The sequence below is a fragment of the Hyperoodon ampullatus genome, assembly GCF_949752795.1.
Source record: "Hyperoodon ampullatus genome assembly, chromosome: 15".
Classification (NCBI taxonomy): domain Eukaryota; kingdom Metazoa; phylum Chordata; class Mammalia; order Artiodactyla; family Ziphiidae; genus Hyperoodon; species Hyperoodon ampullatus.
The window spans coordinates 16,157,192-16,183,348 of NC_136928.1; the positions used below are offsets into that span (position 1 = coordinate 16,157,192).

The window sequence follows — 26,157 nt, forward strand, 5'->3', positions numbered from 1 at the left end:
CCTTACCCTGGGGCCGTGGAATTGCCCACCAGGCCCCTGCACATAGCAGGGAGTCCAGGGAAGAGGGGATCCCATGACCACTTCACTGTCCGCATCTAAGCTGGTGTACATCCTTCTGCAGTGGTCACACGCTGCTGGAGGGACCCGTCCGTCAGTGAGCCTGGTGGCAGGTGTGGTCTGCCACGGACCTTGATGGTTTCTTACCCAGTAGGTGCCTGTTAGACCCCTCATCTATGTTTGGGCTTGAGCTAGACGCCCAGGAGGATATGGAGGAAGCAAGGACTTTATGTCTGGCGTCCACGAGATACAGGTGCCTGGCTGGCTATCCTGCTGCCACACAGGAAGTGCATCATCCTGAGGTGTAGACTGCCTGGTGGGTTAGCAAGCCTCTGTGAGGAAATGTTAGCAAACTCTGGTTTGGCTGCTTGATGTCCGAAAGCCGATACTCGAGAGCCAAGTGCTGGCGGGAATGGAAAGGCTGCTTTGTTCAGGAGGCTGGCAACCTGGGGAGATGGGGGACTTGTGTCCAGAAACCAACTCCAGAGATTCTGCTCAACCATGAAAGTTTTCAAAGAAGAATCATTTGGGGAGGGGCTCAGAGTCTTCTTTTTCTTCCACCTTGTGCAGACTTTCTTCTGATTGCCTGGTGGTGAGGTGACAGGGCGGTGCTCCCGGAATCTGGTGCTCAGCCAGAAGTTACCATCCTGCACCTGGGTGGGGTCTTAGTTCCTGCAGAAGAACTCAAAGATATTTTGTTATATATATACCTGGAGGGGGAACCAGGACCCTGCCCCAAGGCTGCACTGTTGTGTCCTGACTGCTTCTCCCTTGTCTCTGCATTCCCTCCCTTCCCTGATTAGCAGCTGTTTGAATCTGCCCTTTGGAGCTCCGGGAAGGCCAAGGAGGCTGAATGAAGCCCATTTCCTACAAAGAAGAAACAGGGGACACGGAAAGTACTTGTACCCAGCAGGGCCCACTGGGTCCTGCTCCATTGCAGAAGGGCTGTTGGCTGCAGGGGAGGCTTCCTGCAGGAAGGGGCACCTGTCTCTCCCAGGTTATATCCAGTGATTTTCGGTGCCGGTGATCAGTGTGACGCCTCATCCATCAGTGACCGTGGCCATCTTGGATTGGGGGGTTTGAGAGAAAGCGCTTCCTCATTCTGACTCGTGAACTAGCCTCCTCCTCAAGGGCTGCTCTGACCCATATTTCATCTGACCTTCCCTCTTGGAGAGCAGAGCCCTGGGAAGGGTTGCCCTTGGCCCGTTTGCTGCCCACAGCAGTGACAGCAATAGGATGGGGGCGGGGCTGGGATGGCAGGGAGAAAGCCAGTGGTACGGGGGCTTCTGGCTTTGGGTTGATGCCAGTAGTTCATCCTTTACCTCCACTTGACCTTGAGGAAGTCACCCTGCCTGGATTTCCATGCTCATCCATGCAACTCCTTTTTAAGATGATTTTGAGAAGACCCCAGTGTTCTGACAGATACCAGTGGAGCTGGCCTCCCCCCTCAGCTCCTGCTCAGCAGAGGTTACTGAGCCAGAGGGGCCTCCAGCCCCCTGCCAGGCCCGAGACACCTTGTTCTGTGGAGGAGGAGGGCAGGCCTTCCCAAGACCAGTTCCTCTAGAAGCTTTGGGCAGTCATTGGTGGCCCTCGGGAACCCCACGAAGCCGTGTGAGTCATAGCGTCCTCTCCGTGGACTTGCTGATGCTCCCTCGGCCACATCTCTCTGCCCCCACTGTGCAGGAGGGACGTCATCGGCTTTGCTGCTGGTTTGATGGAAGGGGTCGCACGTCTCTCAGAGAGTCAGGAGCCGAGGCAGTTAGTTTCATGAGTTACTGCTTCTCTCCTGCCCCGAAGAAAAAATTCCAGTCTCCTAAACAGCTCCCACACCCTCTCTGTCCTCTGTAAGTCATTTTTCTTGCTAATGAGCTCTGGTCTTCAAATGGGGCTAGGAGGAAAACCAGGGACCTTGGGGAATAGCAGAATCCTTGGCGAATTACCTTCAATTAATGAGACTAATAAAAGGAAGTCTAGTTCCGCTGTGCAAATCAGCTTCATGTTCTGGGTCCTGATGACTTAAATCGCAGATCCTAATTAGATGCCCCCAAATAACCATGAGGTGGCTTCTAAGGTCCTTGTGAACTAAAAGCTTCTCTGATCTGTGAATTCTGTTACGTGTAAAATTAGCCTGTAGATGTTCCCGTTCAAGCGTTTCTGTCCCCAGAGTCTCACGGTACCAACCACCCTCCAGGGGAAGGGACGGGCCGGTGGGGACCCTGCAAGGGCAGGCGGGTGGGGAGCCTCCCTTGGGCTGCCGAGATGTCGGGGTACAGATGTTGTCCTCTGTTAGGTGGCATGTCTCCACTGTCCCGAGTGAAGGGGGGTGACAGCAGCTCACTAACAAGCTGAGCAGGGCAGCCAGGCGGGGCGAGGGTATGCCGGGGACACGCAGGGAAAGGTCACGCTCTGGGTGCCGCCTCTACCTCTGGCCAGCGTGGCGGCAGCTTTCAGTGACGCGGGAGGATGGCAGGAAGCTGAGAAAGACCACGTTTCCCCGTGGTCACGCCCCCAAACGTGGCCATCGTCTTGGTGTGGCCTCCTGCTGGCTCTGTCCTGTCTCTTTAAACGGCTTTCACCAGAGAACAGGTAGAACATTTCATTAAAGACACGCAAGATGCAGAACTGACATAAACACTTTTTCATGCTATGTTGTCTTTATTATAGTCATTAAAGGAATCAGCCTTTTTATTGGCTATAGAGATCATTTCATATACAGCTCAGTGCATTTCCCCACGGTGAAGTCACTCATGGAAGCAGCACCCACATGAGGAGACAGCACACACCAGAGGGCACAGGCCTCCTCCTACCCTCCCCAGTCAGTCCTGCCCCTCAGAGACACCACTGTCCTGACTTCTGACACCACAGGCTCATTTGGCCAGGGCCCGAACTTCATAGAGGTGGAATTGCCTAGAACACGCTCTCGTGCGTCTGCGTTTCCCCCTTGACATTGTTCCTAAGAGTCATCTGTGTTGTTTTGTCCACTCTACTGTTGATGGACACTTGGATTGTTTCTCGTTTTTGGATATTATAAATGTTACTGCTTTAAGCGTTGGTTTTTTTTGTTTTTTAGATTTATTTTTTTATTTGGTCGCACCGTGCGGCTTGCAGGATCTTAGGTCCCCAACCAGAGATTGAACCCGGGTCCTGGCAGTGAAAGTACCAAGTCCTAACCACTGGAATTCCGCCAGGGAATTCCCAGCCTTAAGTGTTCTTTGCAGCTTTTTTTTTTTTGGTGACCCTAAGTGTGCGTTTCTGTTAGCAGTCGCACTCTGAGTTCCATACCAGGTCACGTTCAGTGTGGGTAGGTACTGCTAATTTTCCAGCATGGCTGCACCATCTTACACTCCACCAGCAGTGTGTCAGGGCCCCATTTATTCTGTCCACATCTTTGCTAGTGCGTGGTACTGTCTGTCTTTTTCATTTTCGCTCTTCTAGTGGGTACACAGAGGTATCTCACGGTTACAGTTAGCATTGTCCTGATGACTAATGAGGTTGAAGGACTTCTAATGTGTGCACCTTTATCATGATCATTTTAACAGCCATATGGTAGTGTTTCTTATAGATGTTCCAGAATGCACTCATCTGTAGCTGGGCATTTAGATTGGTTCCAGTGTTTGTCATTACAAGCAAGGCTACAATTAGCATCTCTGGACCACTGGCCAGAATTTTGTTATTGTTTACGGATTTTGATAAATAATGTCAAGTTGGTTTCTGAAATGCTCAAACCTCTCTAAAATGTTATCAACAGTATAGGAGTTTCCCCTAGGTCTGCCAACAAAGCACATTCTCATTAGAAGAACAAACAAACCTCTTTTAGACACCTCCTTTAGGTAACTAAAGTGTATTTAGCATTGCTTTCCTCATTATGATTGAGTTTGGTCACTTTTCCAAAGTATTTTCTACATGTATCCCTCTTTTATGAATTCATACCTTTTGCCACTTGCATTTTTAGTGAGTTGTTTTTTTTTTGTCAAGTTGTGTAAACATTATTGTAAAATACAGATATTAGTACTGCGAGTACTTTCCCAGTCTGTTCCACTGTCATTGCATATTTTTGACTTGTATGCCTTTTGATGTCAACAAACTGGTGAGTCTTCCCCTTGGTGACTTCTTCGGGGCCTCCCCAGCCAGGCTACTGCCCTCTCTGCTGCGGTGCCCAGGCCCAAGGTCCCTGGGTGCCCCAGTGGGAGGGGGAGGACCACAGCCTGCAGGGGATGTCGGGTTTGTCTGAGGGCTGCGCGCACTGATCCTCCTGTCGTCTCCACCACGGACTCTGGAAGTTTCAGATGCTCTCACTCTGGGCCCTGCGGTCTGCCCTACCGCCCCCAGCAGTGCTGGACCAAGTCGGAGCCTGGGTGTTCGGATCCGCGGGAAGGCGCGCAGGGGCCAGGCAGCAGCGGTGGGCTGGGAGCTAGGTGGGGTTTGCAGAGCCCGCTCCCGTTCTTGCACATTTGCTTCTCACTGCAGCCCCGTGAGGCGGGTACAACCACCTTCATCTTAGACACCAAAAAGCAGAGCCTCAGAGGCACCCAGGTTCTCCCAGGGCCTGACATTTGTGAGCAGGAAGCCTGGGCCTTGGGCTCTTTATCTCCTCCTTTCCCTGAGCCACACCCCAGCTGCCCAGCAGGCCCTTTAGGGCTGTCCCCCCTTCCCCTGGATCACCCCAGGGCGGGGGAGAAAATGGGCACTTTCCGCTTCTCATTCTTTGGGGCTTTGTTTTTGAGCCAAAAGGTTAGATTGGGGTGTGAAGCTCAAAGGAACATGTAGTAGCTCTTGGCTTCCCCACATTTCTAGGCATTAAAATTATAACATACATCAGTACATTATAATAAGCATTCTCAAGAACTTCATGTTTGACTAGCTTGTTATGTTTATGATTTTCTATTTTTAGATGATGGCTTTGGATGTGCTTCTATGAAGAAATGCCACGTGTCTCTACTGGTCCAAGAATGAACATGTCCAGTAAGTTAGCTGCTGGGTGAATTAACCCAAGAGTGGGAGCACAGGCCCTTCAAGTGCAAAGGCGTTGATGCACTTTGAGAAGACAGGGGCGTCTGGATATATGGGGCCCTTTGAGAGGGGTTATTAGTCTAATTATCTTAACTCCTAAAGGTTGCTTCCTTCCGGAGACAGCAGGGATTGTAGCATACAGGGTTAGAAGAATATGTGAAACTCACTCCTTGCTGGGTAACCCACTTCTCAGAGCAGAAGGAGTTCTGTGCTGGGCCGGAGCATCTGTGTGGCTCAGCCTGCAGTGGCCCTTTGCCCAGAGACCTCCGTATCCACAGCACAGCACTGTCCACCGAGGCGTAGATTGTCGCATTTTGTGGGAAAGAAAGCCCGAGTCTGACACACGTGAAGTCCCTGTACCCCTGGGAGGGAGAGAGCGAGGTTGGAGACGTGTCTTTGGCCTCTTCTGTTCTGCTGTGCTGTCCCAGCCAGTGGGCGCCAGACCTCTTCTTGCGCCTCTTATCTTTCTAACAGAGATGGTAGTGAGCTGATTTATGATGGTAAAGAGTCTCTGAGACTTGCCAGTAGAAAAACATAATAAAGCAAACAAGAAAATATCAAAGGCCATAGTTTATGATTAGATCTGAGCCCTCATTTAATGTGGCATGTCTCTGTTGAAGAGAACATGATTTCTTTACGGGATCCCACGGACGGACCATGCTGGTGTGTGTGTGAGTACAGAGGGGGTGACTAGACGGGGCCTAGCTCCTCGGACTCTCCGTCCTGGCTCCCCATCTGCTAGAGGACCCTGGCTTTGCTGCGTCTTGTCCATGTAGGTCAGCGTGCTGTCTCCATGAGGGCCCAGTGTCTCTTCATCACCTTCCCCGTTTCTTTTTTGTTGTTGTTTGTTTTTTTAAAGAAAAACAGTGTTTGTTTTTATTTCTCAGGACTACTGCCACCTTAGGGGACTAGAGCTTGGTGACAGCGCTTCCCGGGGAATCAGGTGTGGTCTGACCCAGGAACAGGAAGCACATCGTCACCAATGACATCATGACAGCAAGAGAGCACAGCCCTCGCCATGGCACCCGGGCCCGTGCGATGCAGCGGGCTTCCACCATCGATGTGGCAGCTGACATGCTTGGCCTCTCTCTGGCAGGTGAGCCTCACCGGGCCTGCCCGCGGGTCCCATACTGTGGCAGCGCTGAGAGGGCCAGGCCTGGCATCCCTCTGCTTGAACTGGAATAGGGGCAAGTCAGCCCTCTTCCTGGGAATTGCTTCCACTGGAACCTGCCCGCCATCAGTTTTCCAGTTTGCGTGGGCACCTCCAGGACTCATTTGCCAGTAGATAACGTGGGAATGTCCACAGTGCCTGTCTGGCAAGTGCCCAGACCATAACAAAAGGCCTTTGTGTTGTGGGTGTACAGACCCAAGTGGGAGGGGGTTTGGTCTCGGGATCAGAGACTTCTTAGGAATCTCAAAGTAAAATGTTTAGACAACAAAGAAATCATCTCATATAACAGTTTGTGAGGGAAAAGAAAGCGGAGCGTTGGGTTTTTCTTCCCAGTTTTATTGAGAAGTAATTGACATATATCACTGTAAGTTTAAGATGTACAGCTTGATGGTTTAATTTATACATATTGTGAAATGATTGCCACCAGTGTGTTGAGTTTTTTGCATCAAATCTGAAAGCAGGGAAAAGTTTATTAAGGGTGGTTTTTTTTTTTCTGTCATTTCTTTTTTATCCAGGAAGTATACAAGATCCAGATGAGCCCATTTTAGAATTCAGCTTAGGTAGGTGTCTTTTAAATTTTCTTGTCTTAAAATATACGTTGCTTAAAAACAAAACAAACACTCCACGATGGGCAGGAGTCTGTCTCAGAGATCTTGCTGCTACCACCACTGCTGCTCAAGTGCTTCTGAGGACATGAAGCTCCGAGGCTGGTGGGAACCTCCTGCGGGTGGGAGGGAACCTCGGGGGGCTGCCTCCCTGCCTGCGGGGCTCGTGTCTCCTCAGCACGTGCTCCCTGCCGGCTGGCAGTGGGGCGGGGCAGGAGGTAAGCCCACCCAGAGCCGCAAAGACAGCCTCCTCTCCCCTCTCCTACCCCCTGGGAGGGGCAGGGAGGGGTGAGGAAACAGGGCTGAGGGCCAGCGTTGTCCGCCCGCGGCCACAAGGCCCTGTGGGGTCGCGTTTAGCTCTCTAGCCCTCGGATCCCAGCTCCACGCGCAGAGGAGCTGACCCCTGATGCTGTCCCTCTCACAAGCATCAGATGAGAGAGTGTGCCAGCCACTGCCGTGGGCTGTACTGGCTCCGGGGTCGGGCAGTGTGGCTCATCGCAGAAGGTTCTGCTCCAAGGCCCGACACTCTTTAGTGTCCCTCTCCCCTTGTCCGTGGAAGTCTGCCGAGGGGCACGCGCCCACCTCGCCCTCCCTACCCTTCTTCCTCTCATCCTAATTCTGTTAGGCTTATTCCTCCAGGATGGAGGCTGTCTCTGGAGAAGGTAAACCACCCACTCGCCACCACTCCCAAAGAGACACAGAGATGCTGGCCTGGAACCCAGCCACAATAGGCCGGCCGGCCACCCATTCACTGTCGGGGAGCCCGCGGAGCCCACCATACACCTCAGCCTGCTGATACTACATACTTAGAAACAAATAGACTTTTATTTGTGCTCGCAGAGATTGGTGCATGCATGTTGACTGCAGCTTTATTTGTAATATCCAGCAGTGGAAACAACGTCCATCAGCAGGAAGATGAACTATGTTACATGCATACAACAGGCAGCCGCTCAGCAGGGAAAAGGACCAATCACTGATACACACACGCCATGGGTGCATCTCAAAAGCACTGTGCAAAGTGAAAGAAGCCATAATAAGAGGGCGTGTGTTGTGTAATTCCATTTATGTGAAAGTCAGAAGGATGAATCTGTAGTGAGAGAAAACAGTTTCATGGTTATCTGGGAGTGAGCATGAGGACTGACTAGAAAGGGGCCCACGGAGCCCTTTGGGGTGATGGAGACGCTCTGTGTCTGGACAGTGGTGGTGGGTCTATGGGTGTGTATGCTGATCAAAACTCACTGAGTGCTGTACTTAAAATGGGTGCGTTTTGCATACAAATTATACCTCAGAGATGAATTAAAACAAAATGAAAGCATAGATCACTAGACCTTTGTGGAAGGCCCACAACATGAAAGACAGAAAAAAATAGAACTTGGAAGAAACAGAAACATTGAAGAAAGAAGAAAACGTCAAGGGAATTATAATGTGTATCCTCAAGAGAAGATGGTGTATCCATAAAAAAACCCAGGAAACTATGAAGAAAAACAACCACTGAAGAACATGTACAGTCTGAGAAATTTAAAATATAACAGAGTATTTTAAAATTCAATAAAGGTTGGAAGATATTTGAGGAATTATCCCAGAAAGTAAAATTTTAAGAGCAAACTAGAAAATGGGAGGGAAATGGAAAATTAGCACATTCAGGAGGCTCAACATTTATAAGAGAAAATAGGAAAGAATGTAAGGGAGGAAATTAACAAGAAATAATACAAGCATCTCTCAGAACCACAGAGCGCATAACAAGGCACGTCCGGGTGAAATTTCAGAGCGCTGGGAATAAAATGAAGATCCTAAAAACTTCCAGAGATGAAAAAACCAACTGGTCCTCTCCTGGGGATGGAACTGGCCTGGAGATGCTTGGGGACATTGGAAGCTTGGAGACCGTGGGGCCACATCTTTTAATATGAGTGGAGAAATATCTCCAACCTGCAGTTCTCTGCTCAACCAGATTATCGATCAGGATGTGCTCCACCGAAAAGAGGGAATAAACTGAGAAAAAAGAAGATCCAGGAAACAGAGTCCAACACAGGAGAGAAGTAAAAGAAATCCCGTAATGAATAGTATTCGCTTAGCTTTAATAATGCAGAACATGGATGTAACAAAAAAGTTGAGCTAAACTGAGTTTAGAGAGAGAATGAGAGTTGATGTAATTAAGTTAAAAATCTTCACCGCTATAATAGAAATCTAGAAATCAGGACATTTCTGAATCTGGCAAGTCAAGGGCGGTAATGTAGTCATATTAATGAGATAGATGGAGGAAGAAACAGCTTAAAAAAGTGAGGGTGAATTTTATGTTAAACGAATTTTGCCACAATTAAAAAACAAAGATGAGGAGTAGGAGTCAGATAATTGAATGGTCAAATATTTTATCTTAAAAATAGAAGTTTAAAATTAAAAAGTACTCATTTAAAAGCCTTTAATAGAGAAAATGTAAACCCTATCAGAGAGAGAGAATCACAGTTGGCATTTTGGTATATATCCTTCCAGATATTTTTTTACACCCACACAGGGCTATACAGAAATTTTTGATGATTTTTAGTTGTGGAGGTGATGGAATTATTTACAAAAATGTCTTCCTAGTGTTCTTAACATGATTTTTTTTCACGTAGCGAAACATCACTGGCATCTTTTCATTTTAGTAAACGTGGATCTGCCACCTCATCGTTTTAGATGCCTACATAGAATCTATTGTATGGCTGTGCCATATTTATTTTAACCAGTCTCCTATTGCTGGACATTCAGGTCTTTCCAATTTGCCATTATAAACATACCAGCACGGTTAACGTACTTATACATGGATCTTTCATATATTTTGCTGATTATTTCCCTAGGATAAACTCTTGGATATAGAATTGCTGAGTCAAATGATATGCACTCGAAATATGTTTTACCGGTTTACGTCAATAGCATTTATTCAGCTGGGACTACAGATGCTCTGGTTGGAGAGACAAGACCCACATATCAGAGATTAATGGTTTCTATGGAAATATGCCAGAGGAGTGACGCGTAAGTGATAAACAGAAGGAGACGTGACTGTGGGCTACAGAGAGAAAGCTTCGTGGAAGCCATGGAACTGAGCTGGGAATTAAACCTTGCATGAGATTTAGACAGGCTGGGTGGGGACGAGGCCAGGAGAGAATGTCACCCGTGGGGAGGTGTGTTCTGACAGTGGCAGTTGGCCCATCAGACCTTAAGCTGATAATCAGTCTTTCCAGCCTTGGGCCACCTGCTGTGTCTCAACCTACCTGCCATCACTTGGCGCTTGAGAGACTCGGATGTTCTAACCTCGCATGATGAGAGGGCAGGCCAAGAGAGGCCAGACCAGGGTCACCGATGGGGGTAGCTTCAAGGAGGGAGAGCAAATGGAACAGTCAAATCCCTGATTTCTGTTGAGGCAGACATAGTAGAAGAAATAGAATTTTTAGAAAATAATAAAACCTTAAAGCTTCTGGAAGAAAATAAATAACTCACAACCACAACCTGAGGGTAGGCAGAGCTTTCTTGGCAGAAAGTACTAACTCTGTGTTTTACTTTGCTATTGCTGCCATAACAAATGACCATAACATAGCACCTTAAAACAACGCAAATTTATTATCTTACTGTTCCCTTAGGTCAGAAACCCAGAGGGCTCAGCTGGGTCTCTGCTTAGAATCTTATAACACCAAAATGAAAGCTTCAGCATGGATGCGGTCCTTTCTGGGGGCTCTAGGGGAGAATGTGTTTCCTTGTTCATTCAAGTTGTTGGCAGAATGAGTTACTTGTGGTTTTGAGGCTGAGGTCCCCATTTCTTTGCTAGCTCCCGGGTTGAGGCCCATCCTCAACTTATAAGGGCCACTCACGTTCTGTGGCTGTGGCCCCTTCCTCCATCTTCGAAGCCAGCAATGGCAGGTTGAGTGCCTTTCATGCTTAGAATCTCTCCTGTCTCTCTCTTTTTTTATTGTCACGTCTTTCTAGCTCACCCTTCCACCTTCCACTTGTACTTTTAAGAGCTCATGTGATTGGATTAAGCCCACTCAGATAATCCAGAATAATCTTTTCATGTCAAGATTCCATGACCTTAATCACATCTATGAAGTCTTTTATTGCCTATTATTATAATATATTCACAGGTTCCCGGGATTAGAACGAGGATACTTTTTAGGGGGAGGGACATTTTTCTGCCTGCCGTTCTCTAAAATTAAAAATCTAAAATCAAAAAATCAAAAACTGTAGAAATCTTTAAGCAAATGAATAAATAAACCACAGACTGGGAAAAAAAATATTCACAACACATATACCTGACAAAGGACAGATCCAGAATAAAATGCTTACAAATTGACAGTTAAAAAAAAATCAACTCAATTTAAAAATGAGCAAAAGACTTGAGCAGACTCTTGACAAAAGAAGTTATAACAATGAACAATAAACACATGGTGAAAAGATGCTTAACATCATGAGTCATCACAGAAGTTCAAATTAAAACACGTCCATTAGAACAACTAAAATAAAGATGAACCCCACCAATTGTTGGTGGGATGCAGAGCAACTGGAACTCATGTAAATTGCTGGTGGGATTGTAAAATGATAACAGCCACTTTAGAAAACTGTCAGCTTCTTACAAAGCTAAGTGTATCCTCTACTATAAGCTAGAAATTCCACTCCTAGGTACTTAGGCAAAGGAAAGAAAACATGTTCACAAAAAGATGTAAGAATGTTTATAGCACCTTTATTTATAATAGTTCCAAACTGGAAACAACCCAAATGTCTATTAACAGTGGGACTGATAAGTAAATGTTGGTACATTCATACAATGGATTCATCAATTTTTAAAAAGAAGAATGAATTATTGGTATATAAAACAATACAGAGGAATCTTTTTTTTTTTTTTTTTTTTTTTTGGCGGTATGCGGGCCTCTCACTGTTGTGGCCTCTCCCGTTGTGGAGCACAGGCTCCGGACGCGCAGGCTCAGCGGCCATGGCTCACGGGCCCAGCCGCTCCACGGCACGTGGGATCTTCCTGGACCGGGGCACAAACCCGCATCCCCTGCATCAGCAGGCAGACTGTCAACCACTGCGCCACCAGGGAAGCCCAATACAGAGGAATCTTAAAAATGTTCCGTTTATGTGAAATTCAAGAATGGACAAAAGTGATAAAAATCAGAAAGTGGTTGCAGAGTAGGGGAATTGATTGGGAAGTATGGGGGGAACTTTCTCGTCTGATGGGAAAAGGTATCTTGTTTTAATGAGGGTTACATGGGTGTATATGATTGTCAAAACTCATTGAACTGAAAACCCAAGGTCTTTGTATTTTATTATATTCCAATAAGTAATGAAAATCCATGAAGATATATGAGAAGATAATACAGAGAGATTAATTTTCAGAAGTAAATTAATTTGCAGAAGTAAAAATCAGTTTCTGAATTTTAAACCACCAGTGAGCATTTTAAAAATCATTGAGAATGATGAGAGCAAGAATAAAGACCTCTAAAAACCCTCTCCTTCATAAAGGCAGTGAAAAAATGGTCAAAATCAATTGTTTCAATTGTCAAGATATTGAAACAACCTAAGTGCCCATCAACAGATGAATGGATAAAGAAGATGTGGTGTATACAGATACAATGGAATATTACTCAGCCATAAAAAAGGATGAAATTTTGTCTTTTGCAGCAACATGGATGGACTTGGAGGGCATTATGCTAAGTGAAATAAGTCAGACAGAGAAAGACAAATACTGTATGATATCACTTATATGTGGGACCTAAAAAATACAACAAACTAGTGAATATAACAAAAAAGAAGTAGACCTACAGATATAGAGAACAAACTGGTGGTTACCAGTAGGGAGAGCTGGAAGGGGCAATACAGGGGTGGGGGGAGCAGAAGGTCCAAACCACTGGGTGTAAGATAGGCTCAAGGGTGTATAGTACAACACAGGAAATACAGCCAATATTTTGCAATAAGTGTAAATGGAAAGTAACCTTTAGAAATTGTATAAAAATTAAAAATTATAAAAAGTTTTTAAAAAATCAATTGTTTCCGAACTCTGGGAATTAACCAAAGGCTTGCAACACTGTGGGGCATGTTCAGTGCCCCTCCAGAAAAACCACTTCTTTTTATGAGTGTTGAATGATTTACCATATGTTTCATCAGTTACAAGGTGGATATTTTTTCATCTTTTAGTATATCTTTAATCAGAAAGTGTCTTACAGTCAGTGGCATATCATAGACTAATGGCAGTGGGCCTTTTCTTTCTCTCATAATGCATTTTACAATAGATAGCATGTGAGGTTCAAAGACGTATGATCATTTTTCCTGTGGGTCCCTTCTGTGATAGAGTTATCTGAGTCTTTCAAAATGCTTAGTACATTTTCTAACTGAAAAAGTTCTACAGGGCGCCTTTTGTTCTGAAAAGTCACATGTTTAGTAATCTTACATTTGATATAAGTCTTATAAGGAGAATAAATGAGCAATGACTTCCTTAAGAAAAAGAAAAAGCTTTGTTTATTTTGCCATAGAATTTTAATTTGCTTCCAACATACATCACACACAGATCTGGGGACACCATGAGCTAAGGCTGCGGAAGTCCTGGATGCGGGTGTGTATAGCTGGGTCTTGATTTCATCAGCTCTGTGGCTGCTTAGCTCCAGTTAGTTATTAAGGTCAGACTTTATGGGTCAGACCCTTCCTATGTCGTCCATTCCGTGGACATAGAGGGCCTTCCGTTGGCAGTGCCTGCATTGCTGTCCTGGGGGCTGGGGAAGGCGGGGAGGAATGAGAGGGAATTTTGCTTCTAATCTGAAAAATCACCTCCCTGTGACAACTGACAATGTGATCACCTCATCCCTCTGAGTGTCATTTACTTCTCTTGCTTTCTTTGGGTGCATTTGGAACAGAGAACTAACTAGAGCTTGATTTTAAAGATTCATTTCTATTTTATTTTTATTTTATTTCTATTGTTTTAATTCTGTAGCTTGCAGTGAGCTGCATACGCCATCGCTAGATCGAAAACCAAATAGCTTTGTAGCAGTCAGTGTGACCACCCCACCCCAGGCGTTCTGGACGAAGCACGCACAGACGGAGATCATTGAGGTGGGTGCTGCTGGCCCCTGGCCCCCCGGTGGCTCCGTGACAGGGTTTCTGATCCCGATGGGAGGGCTGTTCAGTGACCTGAGCACCTGTAGCTGCAGCTGCATTCCTGTGGATCGTTGCTGTTCTTCCATGGCTTTTCAGTACATTGGTATCTTTCATCACACTTACTCATCCGGTGGCATTTATATTTGCCATATCCTTTACAGTTATTATCAGTTGTCTATTGGCAGCCTGTTTTTGAACAGTGGTCCTCTAAGGTTGATTGCTTTTCAAGAGGTAAGCCCCGATTCTTCCTTGTCACCTCCAGTTGGCTGCTACTTTTGGACAGTTGTGCTCATTAATCAGAGTTTGGAGAGTGTTAACTCTTAACCAACCCTCTTACTAGGCATACCTTAATTTTACTGGGTTTTATTTTTATAGTCTTTTGAGATGTGTGCTCTGTTTACTTTTTACATTAAATGAAATGATATGCGTTCGCCTGGGGAATTTTACAATATTTCTTCAGATAATTGAGCACATCATGTAAGTTATGAAACTAGGCATAGGAGTTGGCTGGTGTGAGCTCCTGTTGGATTTTGTTGGTGACGTGAGCCTCCAGGTGAAGTATCTCCTCCCTGGCACTCTCCACCAAACAAACTGCATTTCCCCTTCTCTCCCAGCTTCACATTTTGGAAGACAAAACACTTTTTCATTCTCTTAGAAATGTATTTCCAAGTTCAAGCCCACGATTCTGTTTTCTCAGCATTTGTCGAGCACTGCCTACGTATGAAGCCTAGCGCTGGGTGCTGTGGATGATACAAAGACCCTTGAGGCCCCGCCCCTGCCCTCAAGGAGTCTACCGTCCTGTGGTTGAGGAGGTGGAAATGAACTTGGCTCATGCAGACAGAGCAGAGTGTGGTCTCTGTCAGAGCAGAGAGACGAGGACGGTACCCGGAGGACGAGGTCCCGTCCAGCTCATTGTGTGGGTTTGGAGAGTAACTTGATCCTGTCCAGTGTGTGCAGAGGCACAGCAGGAGTGCAGGGAAGCGGGGGTCTAGCCGGGCGGGGCAGCCTTGTCCGCAGGTGTGTTTCAGGGAGGCCCCGAGTCGGAGGTCGCTGGGGGAGTGACAGTGTTGTGGGGCCTGACTGGCAGCGGGGAGGAGTGGAAAGAAGGGGGCATGAGAGGGAGGCTCTGGAGGTGGAACTGGTGGGGGTGCATCGATGCTGGGTGGTTGAGAACAAAGAAGAAGGCACCAAAGCAGGTGCCCGGGTCTGCAGCCTCCTTGGACACAGAGTCAGAGAGGGTCCGAACCAGCGGATGGAGGGACAGGTTGGGTGGGGCTGCGGCCCCAGCAGGACGCCTGGGGCGGGCACTGTCCAGCGGGCGCTGAGACGTTGGAGCTGGAGCTGCAGGTACAGACAGGAGCCACTAACTGTTTGGCTGAGATCGCTAACCACCGCCTGAGGAAGAGAGTCTGATGTAATGGCGCTTTGGGGGTCAAGGCCGGGCTGCCAGGAAGTGGCTACCTACGATTGAGACACTAGCAGCTAGTCCTCAGAAAAGGATAGCCCTAAGAAAGCCGGACCGTAATTATTCCAAACCCAGGATTCTAGAAATAACCAACTCTGGCCATTCATATCCTCTTCCATCTGCCTTTGTACATCTTGAAGGAATAACCCACAGTAGTAGGTCCAAATACATAACTCATCTGAAGTTGTAAGACTAAGAATACATGTGGACATTCAACTCAGTTTTAGAAAAACCTTCCTGCTGAGGGAGGAGCCCTTAGAATGAGCCCTTGGGCCCAGCTTGTGTGGTGGCCTGTTTGTTGTATCTGGGCCCAGAAAACTTTGTCCTCTTTGGAAAATGGTGTTTTGGTTATATGCATCCATGCATCCATCCATATAATGCATCCATCCGCATTTGTGTTGATCCAAGTTGGTAAGAACGTTAGTTTCTCCTTCTGAGAAAGTTGGTGTATTTCAGAAGCAACTAGTTCAAAAAATCCAACTCTGTATTCTGATTCTTTTATTTTTTCTATTCTAGGGAACCAACGATCCTATATTTCTAAGCAGTATTGCCTTCTTTCAAGACTCTCTCATCAATCAGATGACACAGATCAAGCTCTCCGTGTATGATGTCAAGGATAGATCTCAGGGAACAGTTAAGTACCATGTTGTGGTTCGTGGGATATTCTTCCCTTTTTTTAAAGTTACGTAATCGTTTGAGAGGTGAGCACGAGATTGCCTTCACTTCTGGCTCACAAATTAATGTCCAAATGTGTTTGTCTTTGGGAACATCTTTATGAGCCTCCCCATTGGGCTCCTGAGATGAGGTCAGATGTGTGGAGAGAACCAGCCAGCTGGACCTCCCAGGGCCTGGCAGGTGGAGCCGAGGCAAAGCAGGTGCACTAATGCCGTCTCCCCCTCCTCCTCAGATGTACTTGCTGGGCTCTGGAACATTTGTCGTCAAAGATCTGCTCCAGGACAGGCGTCATAGGTTGTATTTAACACTAAGGTTGGTATTTAATTTTGTCCCTTTGCAAGGATCTGGAATTATGAGGTCCAGGGACAGATGGGGAAAGGGCCTACCTCCTGTACTGAGAGAGCACCGTGTCCCCAGAGGCCATTCTGTGGGCGGGGACTTGGTTGTCATTGAGGAGAGAGAAAAAAAGCCTGTCAGAGGGCCTGTCACGGAATGGAGATGTGCAGTGTCCATAGGAGGTATGCAGACCCAAAGGAAAACCTAGGTACACATCTAATGATACCAAACATATTTTTCTGTTATCTGTCCTCTCCCTGATAGGATGTGATCTCCCAGAGGGCAGGGATGTGCCATGGTTTTGCTTGTATCCCAAGACCTAGAACAGTGCCTGCTGCTCAATAAATATTTGTGGAAGGAAGGAATGTGGGGAGGGAGGCGCGGGGGGGACCCCACTATGTTGGGGTCAAGGTGTCAGTCCTTCCCAGATTCATTTTAGGGGCAATTCCCACCCTGACATAGTGTTCTTTTTTCTTTTTTTTTTCAAAATAATGTAAAAATTGGGGAAATAGTCCCAAATAGCAAAGAAGATTGTGACACAGAAAATGAATTCCCTGATAGTAGTGTGACATTTTGAAGACACGGAGATGACGGAGTTGAAGGCGTTGGGCTGGGCTCACCCTGCTGTGTGTGTGGAGAGCTTGACTCAGGACGAGGAAGGGGTCTCGGGGAGAAAAAGCAGGGTCGCATGGGGGAGGGGCCGTCAGAGAAGAACACCCAGGTACATCGTACGCCAGAGCTGATTCTAGTTGGATTAGGGTTAAATGTAAGACGTGGGCATCATCCTTTTTAAAATTTTAATTAATTAATTAATTAATCTATCTATTTATTTATTTTTAATTTTTATACATGTACATTTTATAGTCATTTATTAAGCTCTTGCTGTGTGCTCTCCTGTATGACCTCGCCTAATACTACAACCCTAGGAGGAGATAGTAGGAACCTGAGGTCCAGAGAGGTTAATTAACTTGCCCGGTGTTATCCAGCTAAGAACTATCAGAGCCCACGTACAAATCCAGGCAGTCTGATTCCAGAGCCTGCACTTCTTATTTTTTAGTTTTTGGCTGCGTTGGGTCTTTGTTGCTGCGCACGGGCTTTCCTCTGGTTGCGGCGAGCGGGCTTCTCATTGTGGTGGCTTCTCTTGTTGCGGAGCACGGGCTCTAGGCACTCGGGCTTCAGTAGTTGTGGCACGTGGGCTCAGTAGTTGTGGCTTGCAGGTTCTAGAACACAGGCTCAGTAGTTGTAACGCATGGGCTCAGTTGCTCCGCAGCATGTGGGATCTTCCCGGACCAGGGATTGAACCCGTGTCCCCTGCACTGGCAGGCGGATTCTTAACCACTGCACCACCAGGGAAGCCCCATCATCCGTTTTAAAAGGAGCTAGAGATGACTGTCAAACAGAGAGCCCTGGGGAGGGACTTTTCCAGGCACGAGAACTGTGAGAGTGAGTCACAGAGGAAATGGTCAGTGGATGCATGTGACCACATAAAAATTTAGAACATGGCTAAGCCCCACAGCTTAGATAAAAAAGCCAGAGGCTTCAGGGTATCTCTGAATGAATCAAGGATTCACTGGGGCTTCCCTGGATGAATCAGATGGGCCCAGGCAGCCAGCAGCCAACCTGAGGGGTCTTAGCAGTAAAGTGGACCAGGGCTAGAGTGGTGTCAGCTATACCATGAAGGATGCAGAGGCTTTGGGAAATCCTGGGTGACCTCAGCTTACTTGCGGTCCCGGCCTAGGCCTTGAGGCTAATCAGAGCTTGAGGCGGGGGGTGGGAATGAGCAGAAAAGGGGTCTAGTGCCAGAAGAAGGTGCTCTCCAGTCCCGACTGCAAGGTGTGTCCGCGTCACTCTCCGGGGCGGGGTCAGCCCAGGGCTGATGGGCGCCGGCCTCCCGAGCGGGCATTGGCTACCCTCGACCCCCACTTCACCGGGCACGCCACCCATCTCTGGGGCATCGTCCCCTCTCAGACACAGCCCTCTTCTGTGCCCCCGTCTCCTCGCCTGCCTCCCCCGGAGCCTGTGCACACGGTAACTGCTGCCTGACCGACCAGCCGGCCCCATCCTGGCACCCCCAGCACCCCTTGACCATCCGGGAAGCTGAGCTTTGTGTTGAAGCAGAAAATGAAGCGCAGTCACGGCACTGTTGACCGAAGCGCGTTGCCGGTTATAGGTCTGCGGAGAGTGACCGCGTGGGCAACATCACCGTGATGGGCTGGCAGATGGAGGAGAAGTCAGACCAGCGGCCCCCCGTGACCCGCTCTCTGGACACCGTCAACGGGAGGGTGAGCACAGCACTTTGCCTGTGAGCTGTGGGGAGGGGAGGCCGGGCTCTGCCGGAGGCGCCCATCCCCCCAGGCACTTCTCCAAGTAGAGAGAAGCGGTCCCCTGCCCCTGCCCCAGGCCACGCTGGCCCCTCTCCAGAGTGCGAGCTGCAGTCAGTCGGGAGGGCAGAGGTGGCTCGTGGGTGTGGAGTGAGACCCAGGTCACCCTGAGGGCTGGTTATGGTCTTCCTCTCCCAGAGGTTCCTCTGCCTCGCAGCCGCCTGGGCCCAGTGTCACACCTGTGCCCACCCCCGCCCCGTGTCACCCTCTCTGACGCACAACCGCTCACCCAGACACTCTCAAACAACAGTTCTAATTTCAGAGCCCAAACGCTGGTAAATAGTCATTGTAAAATACAGAGATCTCTCATTTTACCCCAAATAAACCTGAAACGTCAGCTGTGGAAATACTCCTGGGCCTCATCTACCACTGCCCTTTCATCCTACACATCAAAACACTCAAAGACAAGGGGAAGTGACTTGTTCGAAAGTTGTGCATTTCTAGAAAATTGTGTGGGCGGAGTATGTTCAGTGTCCTGGGAGGGGCCTCACTTGTCTGTGGCTGTGCCTTTCTCCTAGAGTTGATGGTGGATGTTAGTTTCAAGGGTTCTTTTATGACATGATGTGCTCTGGAGTCTGAGTCACAGTTTTCTCATGCTTTTCTGTACATGTTTTTAGATGGTTCTGCCTGTTGACGAGAGCTTGACCGAGGCCTTGGGAATCCGATCCAAATACGCTTCGTTGCGAAAAGACACTTTACTGAAATCAGGTAAACAGCTTCCCCTGTTGGTACTCCTGCCATTCGTGAGTGTCCACGCGGGCTCGTGGTCTGCTTCCCCACCCGCTCTGATTGTCACGGCTGTGCACGCCCATCGTCCCCTCTCTCTGCACATCAGCGTGCCGTCCTTTGTGGCAGCATGTTGGGACCTCGTGACCCTCCGGGGAGGGGGCTCCTGCTTCCTTTCGCTCTGTCTCGATGGCGTCGGGCTCGGTGACCGGCAGCCTTCCGGCCCCAGTCCTAGCACCTTAGAGCCGGTGACACGGTCTGGGATGATGAGACCGCATGTCACAGGGCAGGGGCGTTCGGGCTCGGTCACTCTGTGGGTGTGGGTTTAAGTGTTTTAACTCCCTGGAGATGAGCAGGAAGAAGACCCGGGGGCCGGGGGGGAGGGTCCCGCGGCGGCCTGCACCTGCTCACCATGGCCTGCCCCCCTCCCGCCTCAGTGTTCGGCGGTGCCATCTGCCGCATGTACCGGTTCCCGACCACCGAGGGCAACCACCTGCGGATCCTGGAGCAGATGGCAGAGAGCATGCTGTCCCTGCACGTGCCCCGGCAGTTCGTGAAGCTCCTGCTGGAGGAGGACGCGGCCAGGTGAGGCCCCCGTCATCCGCCCCTTCCCATCTGGAAGGCTCGTGGACGGGGCGGGTGGAGCACTGGCATCAGATAGGCCTAGCCGCACACCCAGCGTCCACCGCCTGCATGCTGCGCGGCCTGGGCTCAGTTTGCTCATCTGTGTCCCGGAGTTTCTGTGCGAGGACGTCACGAGACAGCGTGCCCGACACGCCGGCTGTGCCCCTGCTGAGCACGGGCTCCCCTCCCCTCCGGCCTTGAGAAAGTTAGACTAGCTGGTCCCTCTCTGGTTGTGGCTGCCTGGGTCACGGTTTCCTACGGTCCGGGCTCCAGAGGGCTAAGGATGACCCATCAGGACACTGATCCTCTGTGTCTCTCAGCCCAGGGCCTGCTTCACAGGTCCTGAGGCGGGGAGCAGCCTGAGGGGAGGTCTGGGCGCTGCAGAGTATGTCTCCCGTCTGCCTAAGAGTCGTCTCTGCTCCTTGCCAGTGAGCAGTGTTAATTGTAGATGCAACGCAGCAGCTGCATGAAGGAAAACAGTGCAGCCAGATCCTACTGTTTTAATACAGCTATTTTGTTTTAACTTTTTTATCTTGAAAAAAAAATTGAACTTAGAGAAAAAGGGGAAGAATAATGCAATGAGCTGCTTTATCCCCCTATATGTGTATATTTTATTTATTTATTATTTTTTTAGATAAATTTATTTTATTTATTTATTTTTGGCTGTGTTGGGTCTTCGTTGCCGCGCGTGGGCTTTCTCTAGTTGCGGCGAGCGGGGGCGCTTCTTTTCGTTGCAGTGCGCGGGCTTCTCACTGCAGTGGCTTCTCTTGTTGCGGAGCACGGGCTCTAGGCGTGCGGGCTTCAGTAGTTGTGGCACGTGGGCTCCGTAGTTGTAGCTCATGGGCTCTAGAGTGCAGGCTTAGTAGTTGTGGCTCGCGGGCTCAGTAGTTGTAGCGCATGGGCTTAGTTGCTCCGCGGCACGCGGGATCTTCCCGGACCAGGGCTCGAACCCATGTCCTCTGTGTTGGCAGGCGGATTCTTAACCACTACGCCACCAGGGAAGCCCTGTGTATATTTTATAGAGTTAATTTTTTAAAACTTCCTTTCAGCTTTTCCATATTTGTACTATATTTACAGAGCTACCATCTACTTTCCTATGTGTCTTCAGTTTCACTAAATTTTTAGTTGCGCATAATTTCCCACTGTTTGGTGCACTATAACCCGGAAGAGTTCCTTCATTCATGGCGTTGGTTTGGAGGGTTTTGCTGTTTCTCACGCCAGCCACGTGGCCAGTGTTCTGCTCACTGTGGTGGGGAGGCGGGGGCCTTGGTGGGCGAGATGGACCGTGGGAGACAGTCAGCAACAGAACTTGGGCCACACGGGGCCCAGACGGGTCACTGGTGTGCAGAACTTAAAAGGGGCCGTGAGAAGGAGGAGGGTGGCCGGGGCAGGCCTCTGAGAGACGGTGACACTAAGCTGACACCGGAAGCACAAGGCGGAGCCACGTGACCCACGGGCAGCCACACGGAGAGAGCAGGGCCCGCGGCGGCTGAGGCCGATAGGCTCGGGTGCAGACCCCAGGCCAGCGGGGCCGCTCAGCCAGCAACCCACGGGGACCTCGGTCCCACCCAGCCTTGCCTGCACCGAGGGTTCTTTTACATTAATCTTGTTGATTAGTAATAATAATAATAATAATAATAATAATAAAATGGCACAGCTTTTTTTTTTTCTTTATAACAAATTTAATCAGTTATACATATACATATGTTCCCATATCCCCTCCCTTTTGCGTCTCCCTCCCACCCTCCCTATCCCACCCCTCCAGGCGGTCACAAAGCACCGAGCTGATCTCCCTGTGGCACAGCTTTTTAATTTTTTTTAACTTTAGAAAATTTAGTAGATACCTAAACACTTCTATAAAATTAGCTTTTCCCCCCCCTCAGAGGAAAACGTGCATAGTATAAAAAGCCAAAGAGTGCAAAAAGGCTTTTAACAAAAAACATAAGTCAAGTCTTGGGATGCTCAACTTTCTGATCGCCTTCCCAAGAAACAACCACTTTTAGCCGTTTTAGTGTTTTCTGCTATATTTCTAAATTTATGTATAGAGTACTCTCTTAATTAATCAACTTCAGAGATTAACTGCTGATTTCCTATGAAGAGGATTTTAGGTCTTTTATACTTTTCCCCCCAGTTTCCTAAACTGGTTATCCTTTTTTTTTTTAATCCATTTTGTGTGTTCATTATTCTGATTATGTAGCTATTATTTCCTGCTGAGCTAAAGGAGTTTATATTTCAGTTCTTAAACAGCTTTCATTTTTGTGGATATAACAAATTCTTTTTTTTTCTTGTCTTCTTCTCTATGCACTTTTAGATCTAGACAGTTCATTACTTACGCAGATAGTAAAGGGAACGATAGCTAAAGTTGCCATCTTCCCAGGGTCCTTGTCCAGGACCCGAATAGGATGACAGTGAAACATAAGGGGCCTGGTGGCCACAGCAGGAGCCACGGGACCCCCGTTGCTGAGCAGCCGTGCTCGCGGGACAGCTTTATATTCTGCAGCTCTGCTCTGGTGAGGGCAGAAAGCCCCATGCCTCCCAGAATCCAGGAGGCAGTGACAGCCCCGGGTTGGGGGGATGGAGGGGTGGGGAGGGCCTGTAGCAGTTGCCCTCAGGCTCCAGTCCTCCTGTGCTCCGGGAGGGTCAGACTCAGGCTGCAGTTCAAGCCTTCACGCCCCTGTGGCCTCTGGACACATGCAAGGTCGCCAGGGTGCCGTGGTGGAGCCACTCCCCTCTTCACTCCTTCACTTAGTTTTCCCTGAACATTTGACTGAGTTCCTATGAAAAGCCTGTCTGTGCAGTTTCCACGTGGTCAGTGGTCTGCCTTTTATTTTTTTTATTATTATTTTTTTTTTGCGGTACACGGGCCTCTCACTGTTGTGGCCTCTCCCGTTGCGGAGCACAGGCTCCAGACGCGCAAGCTCAGCGGCCATGGCTCACGGGCCCAGCCGCTCCGCGGCATGTGGGATCTTCCCGGACCGGGGCACAAACCCGTGTCCCCTGCATCGGCAGGCGGACTCTCAACCACTGCGCCACCAGGGAAGCCTGGTCTGCCTTTTTTACAGCCGCTCTTGGAGCTGTCTGCTGTCCTGCCCTGCTGCCGCCCCTCCAGACTCGCAGGGCCTTCCCTGGGCATGACGCGTCCACATCCATCTGTCCTCCTGGTTGGTCAGGACTCCTGAGCCTCTGCTGGGAGGGAGCCGGTGCCATGGCCTGATGCGTGTGTCTTGCTTGCAGAGTGTGTGAACTGGAGGAGCTGGGGGAACTGTCCCCTTGCTGGGAGAGCCTCCGGCGCCAGATCGTCACTCAGTACCAGACCATCATCCTCACGTACCAGGAGAACCTGACCGACCTCCATCAGTACAAAGGTGGGTGCCCGCTCTCAACCCCACCATGGCTCACCCACCCGCTCTCATTTTCCCAGCTGGAAATCTGGAACCCAGGGTCACTCCCATATTCCCACTGACAGGCACTCTAATGGATTTTTAAAAATAGATTCTCATGTAGGTGTGAGTTCTCTCAAATATGGAGTTTTCAGATCTTAATTGAGAAGACAAATGTGTGAATTGCATCGAAAGTTCCTTCCATGGTATCATCTGCCAAAACAACCGCTGTAGGATGAAATTCAGGAGAGACAAAGTCACAGGCTGTTGGTTCATTTTATTTCTTCATCTTGGTCTAGCATCAGTGAAATGGCCAAAAGGATGCAGGCCTTTTGCCTTGAGACAAAGCAAGGCAGGGTTTTCTAGATTTCCCGGTTTAACTGTTTAGCGGTCCTTATATTTACATATGAATTGTCTGAGTGGAGCTCTCCATTTGAAGACTCAAAAGTGAAAGTGAAATATAGATACATCTTTTCTTCTTGAAAGATGCCACTTGATTTTCAAAACATTTTCAGGGTAGGTTTAGAAGATTATGCTTAACTCATTCCCTTTTGGTTCCCAATGGAGTGACTTTTTTGGTTTTCTATTACTTTATTCTCTATCTTCAGATTCTTCCCTCCTTCCCCTCTTTATAATAGAATTTCAGCTTTTAAGGAAAATCATAACCCCTTAATGTGGGGACAGCACAGAGGAACCTGTCCCTAAACTTGGCTGAGAAGCAGCCAAGTTTACAGGAGTGATGACAAGATGGTGGTGCCCTGGGTTTGGTTTGAATCTGAAGAACAGATCTAAATGTATTTCTAAGACAAATGGCAGTGTTTGCCTGAAGGGACTTAGGGACCTGCCCGTGCTGGATGCTTGTTACCTGGGAAAGTCTGAAACCCCCCCACCATGATTCTTTTAGAGCAGAGCTTCTGAGATGTCAGTGTGCTTCTAAGCCTCCAGAGAGCCTCGTGAACAGCAGATCTGGGATTCTGCATTTGTAACAGGCTCCCAGGATGCCAGTGCTGCTGGTCCACGGGCTGCCCCGTCAGTAGCTAGAGAACCATCTCCCATGGCAAAGTGCAAAGCAGACAGTGGCTGGTCTGCATTTTGCATACTGGCAAAATAAATTTGTCTTTTTTCACTAGATGGAATGTTTATTTCTCCTGATTGTTAGTGTAATTTATAGTCTCTTTTTCTAGGCAAGTAGTTCTTTACTTAATTAGTTAAGTATTCTAATTATAGAAATAAGATTGTGAATATTTGTTAGAAAACATGGTCCAAACTCCTGAGCCCCACCCCAGGATGTACAAGGGGACACGTTAGCGTGTTTTCCAGAGGCCAGAATCGATGCTGTGTAGTATTTGCTCATCTTGATAAACCTGGGGTGATGAGCAGACCTTCTCATCACTTTTCAGAACTGAGAAGTGTTGCTCCCGTCACACCAGTTTCTTAGATCTTGGATGCCGGCAGGCTCTACAGTTGGAACAGGCACTTCCTGGCACGGGCCCACTTGCTTTTTATAGTGGTGCTGACATCGTGCTGCACAAAATCCTGTCCCTGTGTCAGACCTGTCGGTTGAGAGCTGCTGATGGGAAGGCCCGGCATCGCTCCTGAGCCTCCGAGGGTGGATCCACCAGGCGCCTTTCACCACCTAGGACCTCGAACCAGTCTCCTGGCCGGGAGCTGCTTTCCCTCAGCGTTTCACCCCCATCGTCTGGGAAGGAAGTGAGCTCATGGGCAGCTCAGAGTTTCTGAGGCCACTGCTGACACACACCTGCACACCCACAGTAGCACCCTCAAACTCTCCCTTCTCCACCCACCGTTCATGAATGGGGGATACGGGCTGACCATCTTTATTTTCTCACATTCCATTCCTCAGGTCCCTCGTTCAAAGCAAGCAGTTTGAAAGCAGATAAAAAGTTAGAATTTGTTCCCACAAACTTACACATACAGAGGATGCGAGTTCAGGACGATGGAGGATCAGGTAACCGTCTCGCTGGATCACATCTCACTTCTTTTCTCCCTGAGCTGCCCCACGTCCGCCCCAGCCTGCCCTGTGTGCACTGCTGCAGGGCGCTCGGCAAAGAGGCACAGCCCAAGGGCCTCCGGAAGGCCTCTGTGGAGAGCTCAGACCCCTTCCTCTCGTTTATCCTCCCTCCAGCTTCCCTTTGTGTTGCTGTGGCAGAAAATTGCCCACAGGTCATCCTTCTGAAGGAGGGATGCAAGCTGAGTGTAGCTGGGTAGTTGCCCTCTGCCCTGTGTGACTCTCCCCTGAGACAGACAGGACCCTCGTAGCCGAGATGATGGTGCTTGGCTCCAGAGGCCCTCGGGCAGCCCAGGCTGTGCGACTGAGGGAACCACAGGCTGCTTGGAAGTGGGCTGGCGGGGGATCCCAGAGTTGTGTACATATCCCTGTAGCTGGCTCGTCCACAGGCCTGAGCCCAGAGTAATGGAGGAGAGCTTTCTGTCATTCAGATCAGAACTACGACATCGTCACCATCGGAGCTCCAGCAGCACACTGCCAAGGCTTTAAGTCAGGAGGTCTCCGCAAAAAGCTGCACAAATTTGAAGAGACCAAGAAACAGTAAGTTCTTGGAGGGTGTTTGTCGTCCTTGTACTGCTGTCTGAC

The 26,157-nt window shown here is 48.7% G+C and overlaps 1 protein-coding gene across 8 annotated transcripts in view; it reads left to right on the forward strand.

The window, feature by feature from the left end:
• Positions 1-6,057: 6,057 nt before the first annotated feature.
• The window catches only part of INPP4A (inositol polyphosphate-4-phosphatase type I A), a gene marked incomplete at both ends in the record, with an annotated part of 53,739 nt that continues 33,639 nt past the window's right edge, over positions 6,058-26,157 (forward strand). For all 8 annotated transcript variants that reach the window (XM_079721031.1, XM_079721027.1, XM_079721032.1 and 5 more), the window contains 11 exons: positions 6,058-6,163; positions 6,754-6,798; positions 13,793-13,911; positions 15,938-16,054; positions 16,329-16,408; positions 18,603-18,714; positions 19,431-19,521; positions 19,977-20,124; positions 23,398-23,528; positions 25,408-25,512; positions 26,004-26,112. In XM_079721031.1, the coding sequence (XP_079577157.1) occupies positions 6,058-6,163; positions 6,754-6,798; positions 13,793-13,911; positions 15,938-16,054; positions 16,329-16,408; positions 18,603-18,714; positions 19,431-19,521; positions 19,977-20,124; positions 23,398-23,528; positions 25,408-25,512; positions 26,004-26,112 (1,163 nt within the window). The remainder of the gene's footprint in view (positions 6,164-6,753; positions 6,799-13,792; positions 13,912-15,937; positions 16,055-16,328; positions 16,409-18,602; positions 18,715-19,430; positions 19,522-19,976; positions 20,125-23,397; positions 23,529-25,407; positions 25,513-26,003; positions 26,113-26,157) is intronic.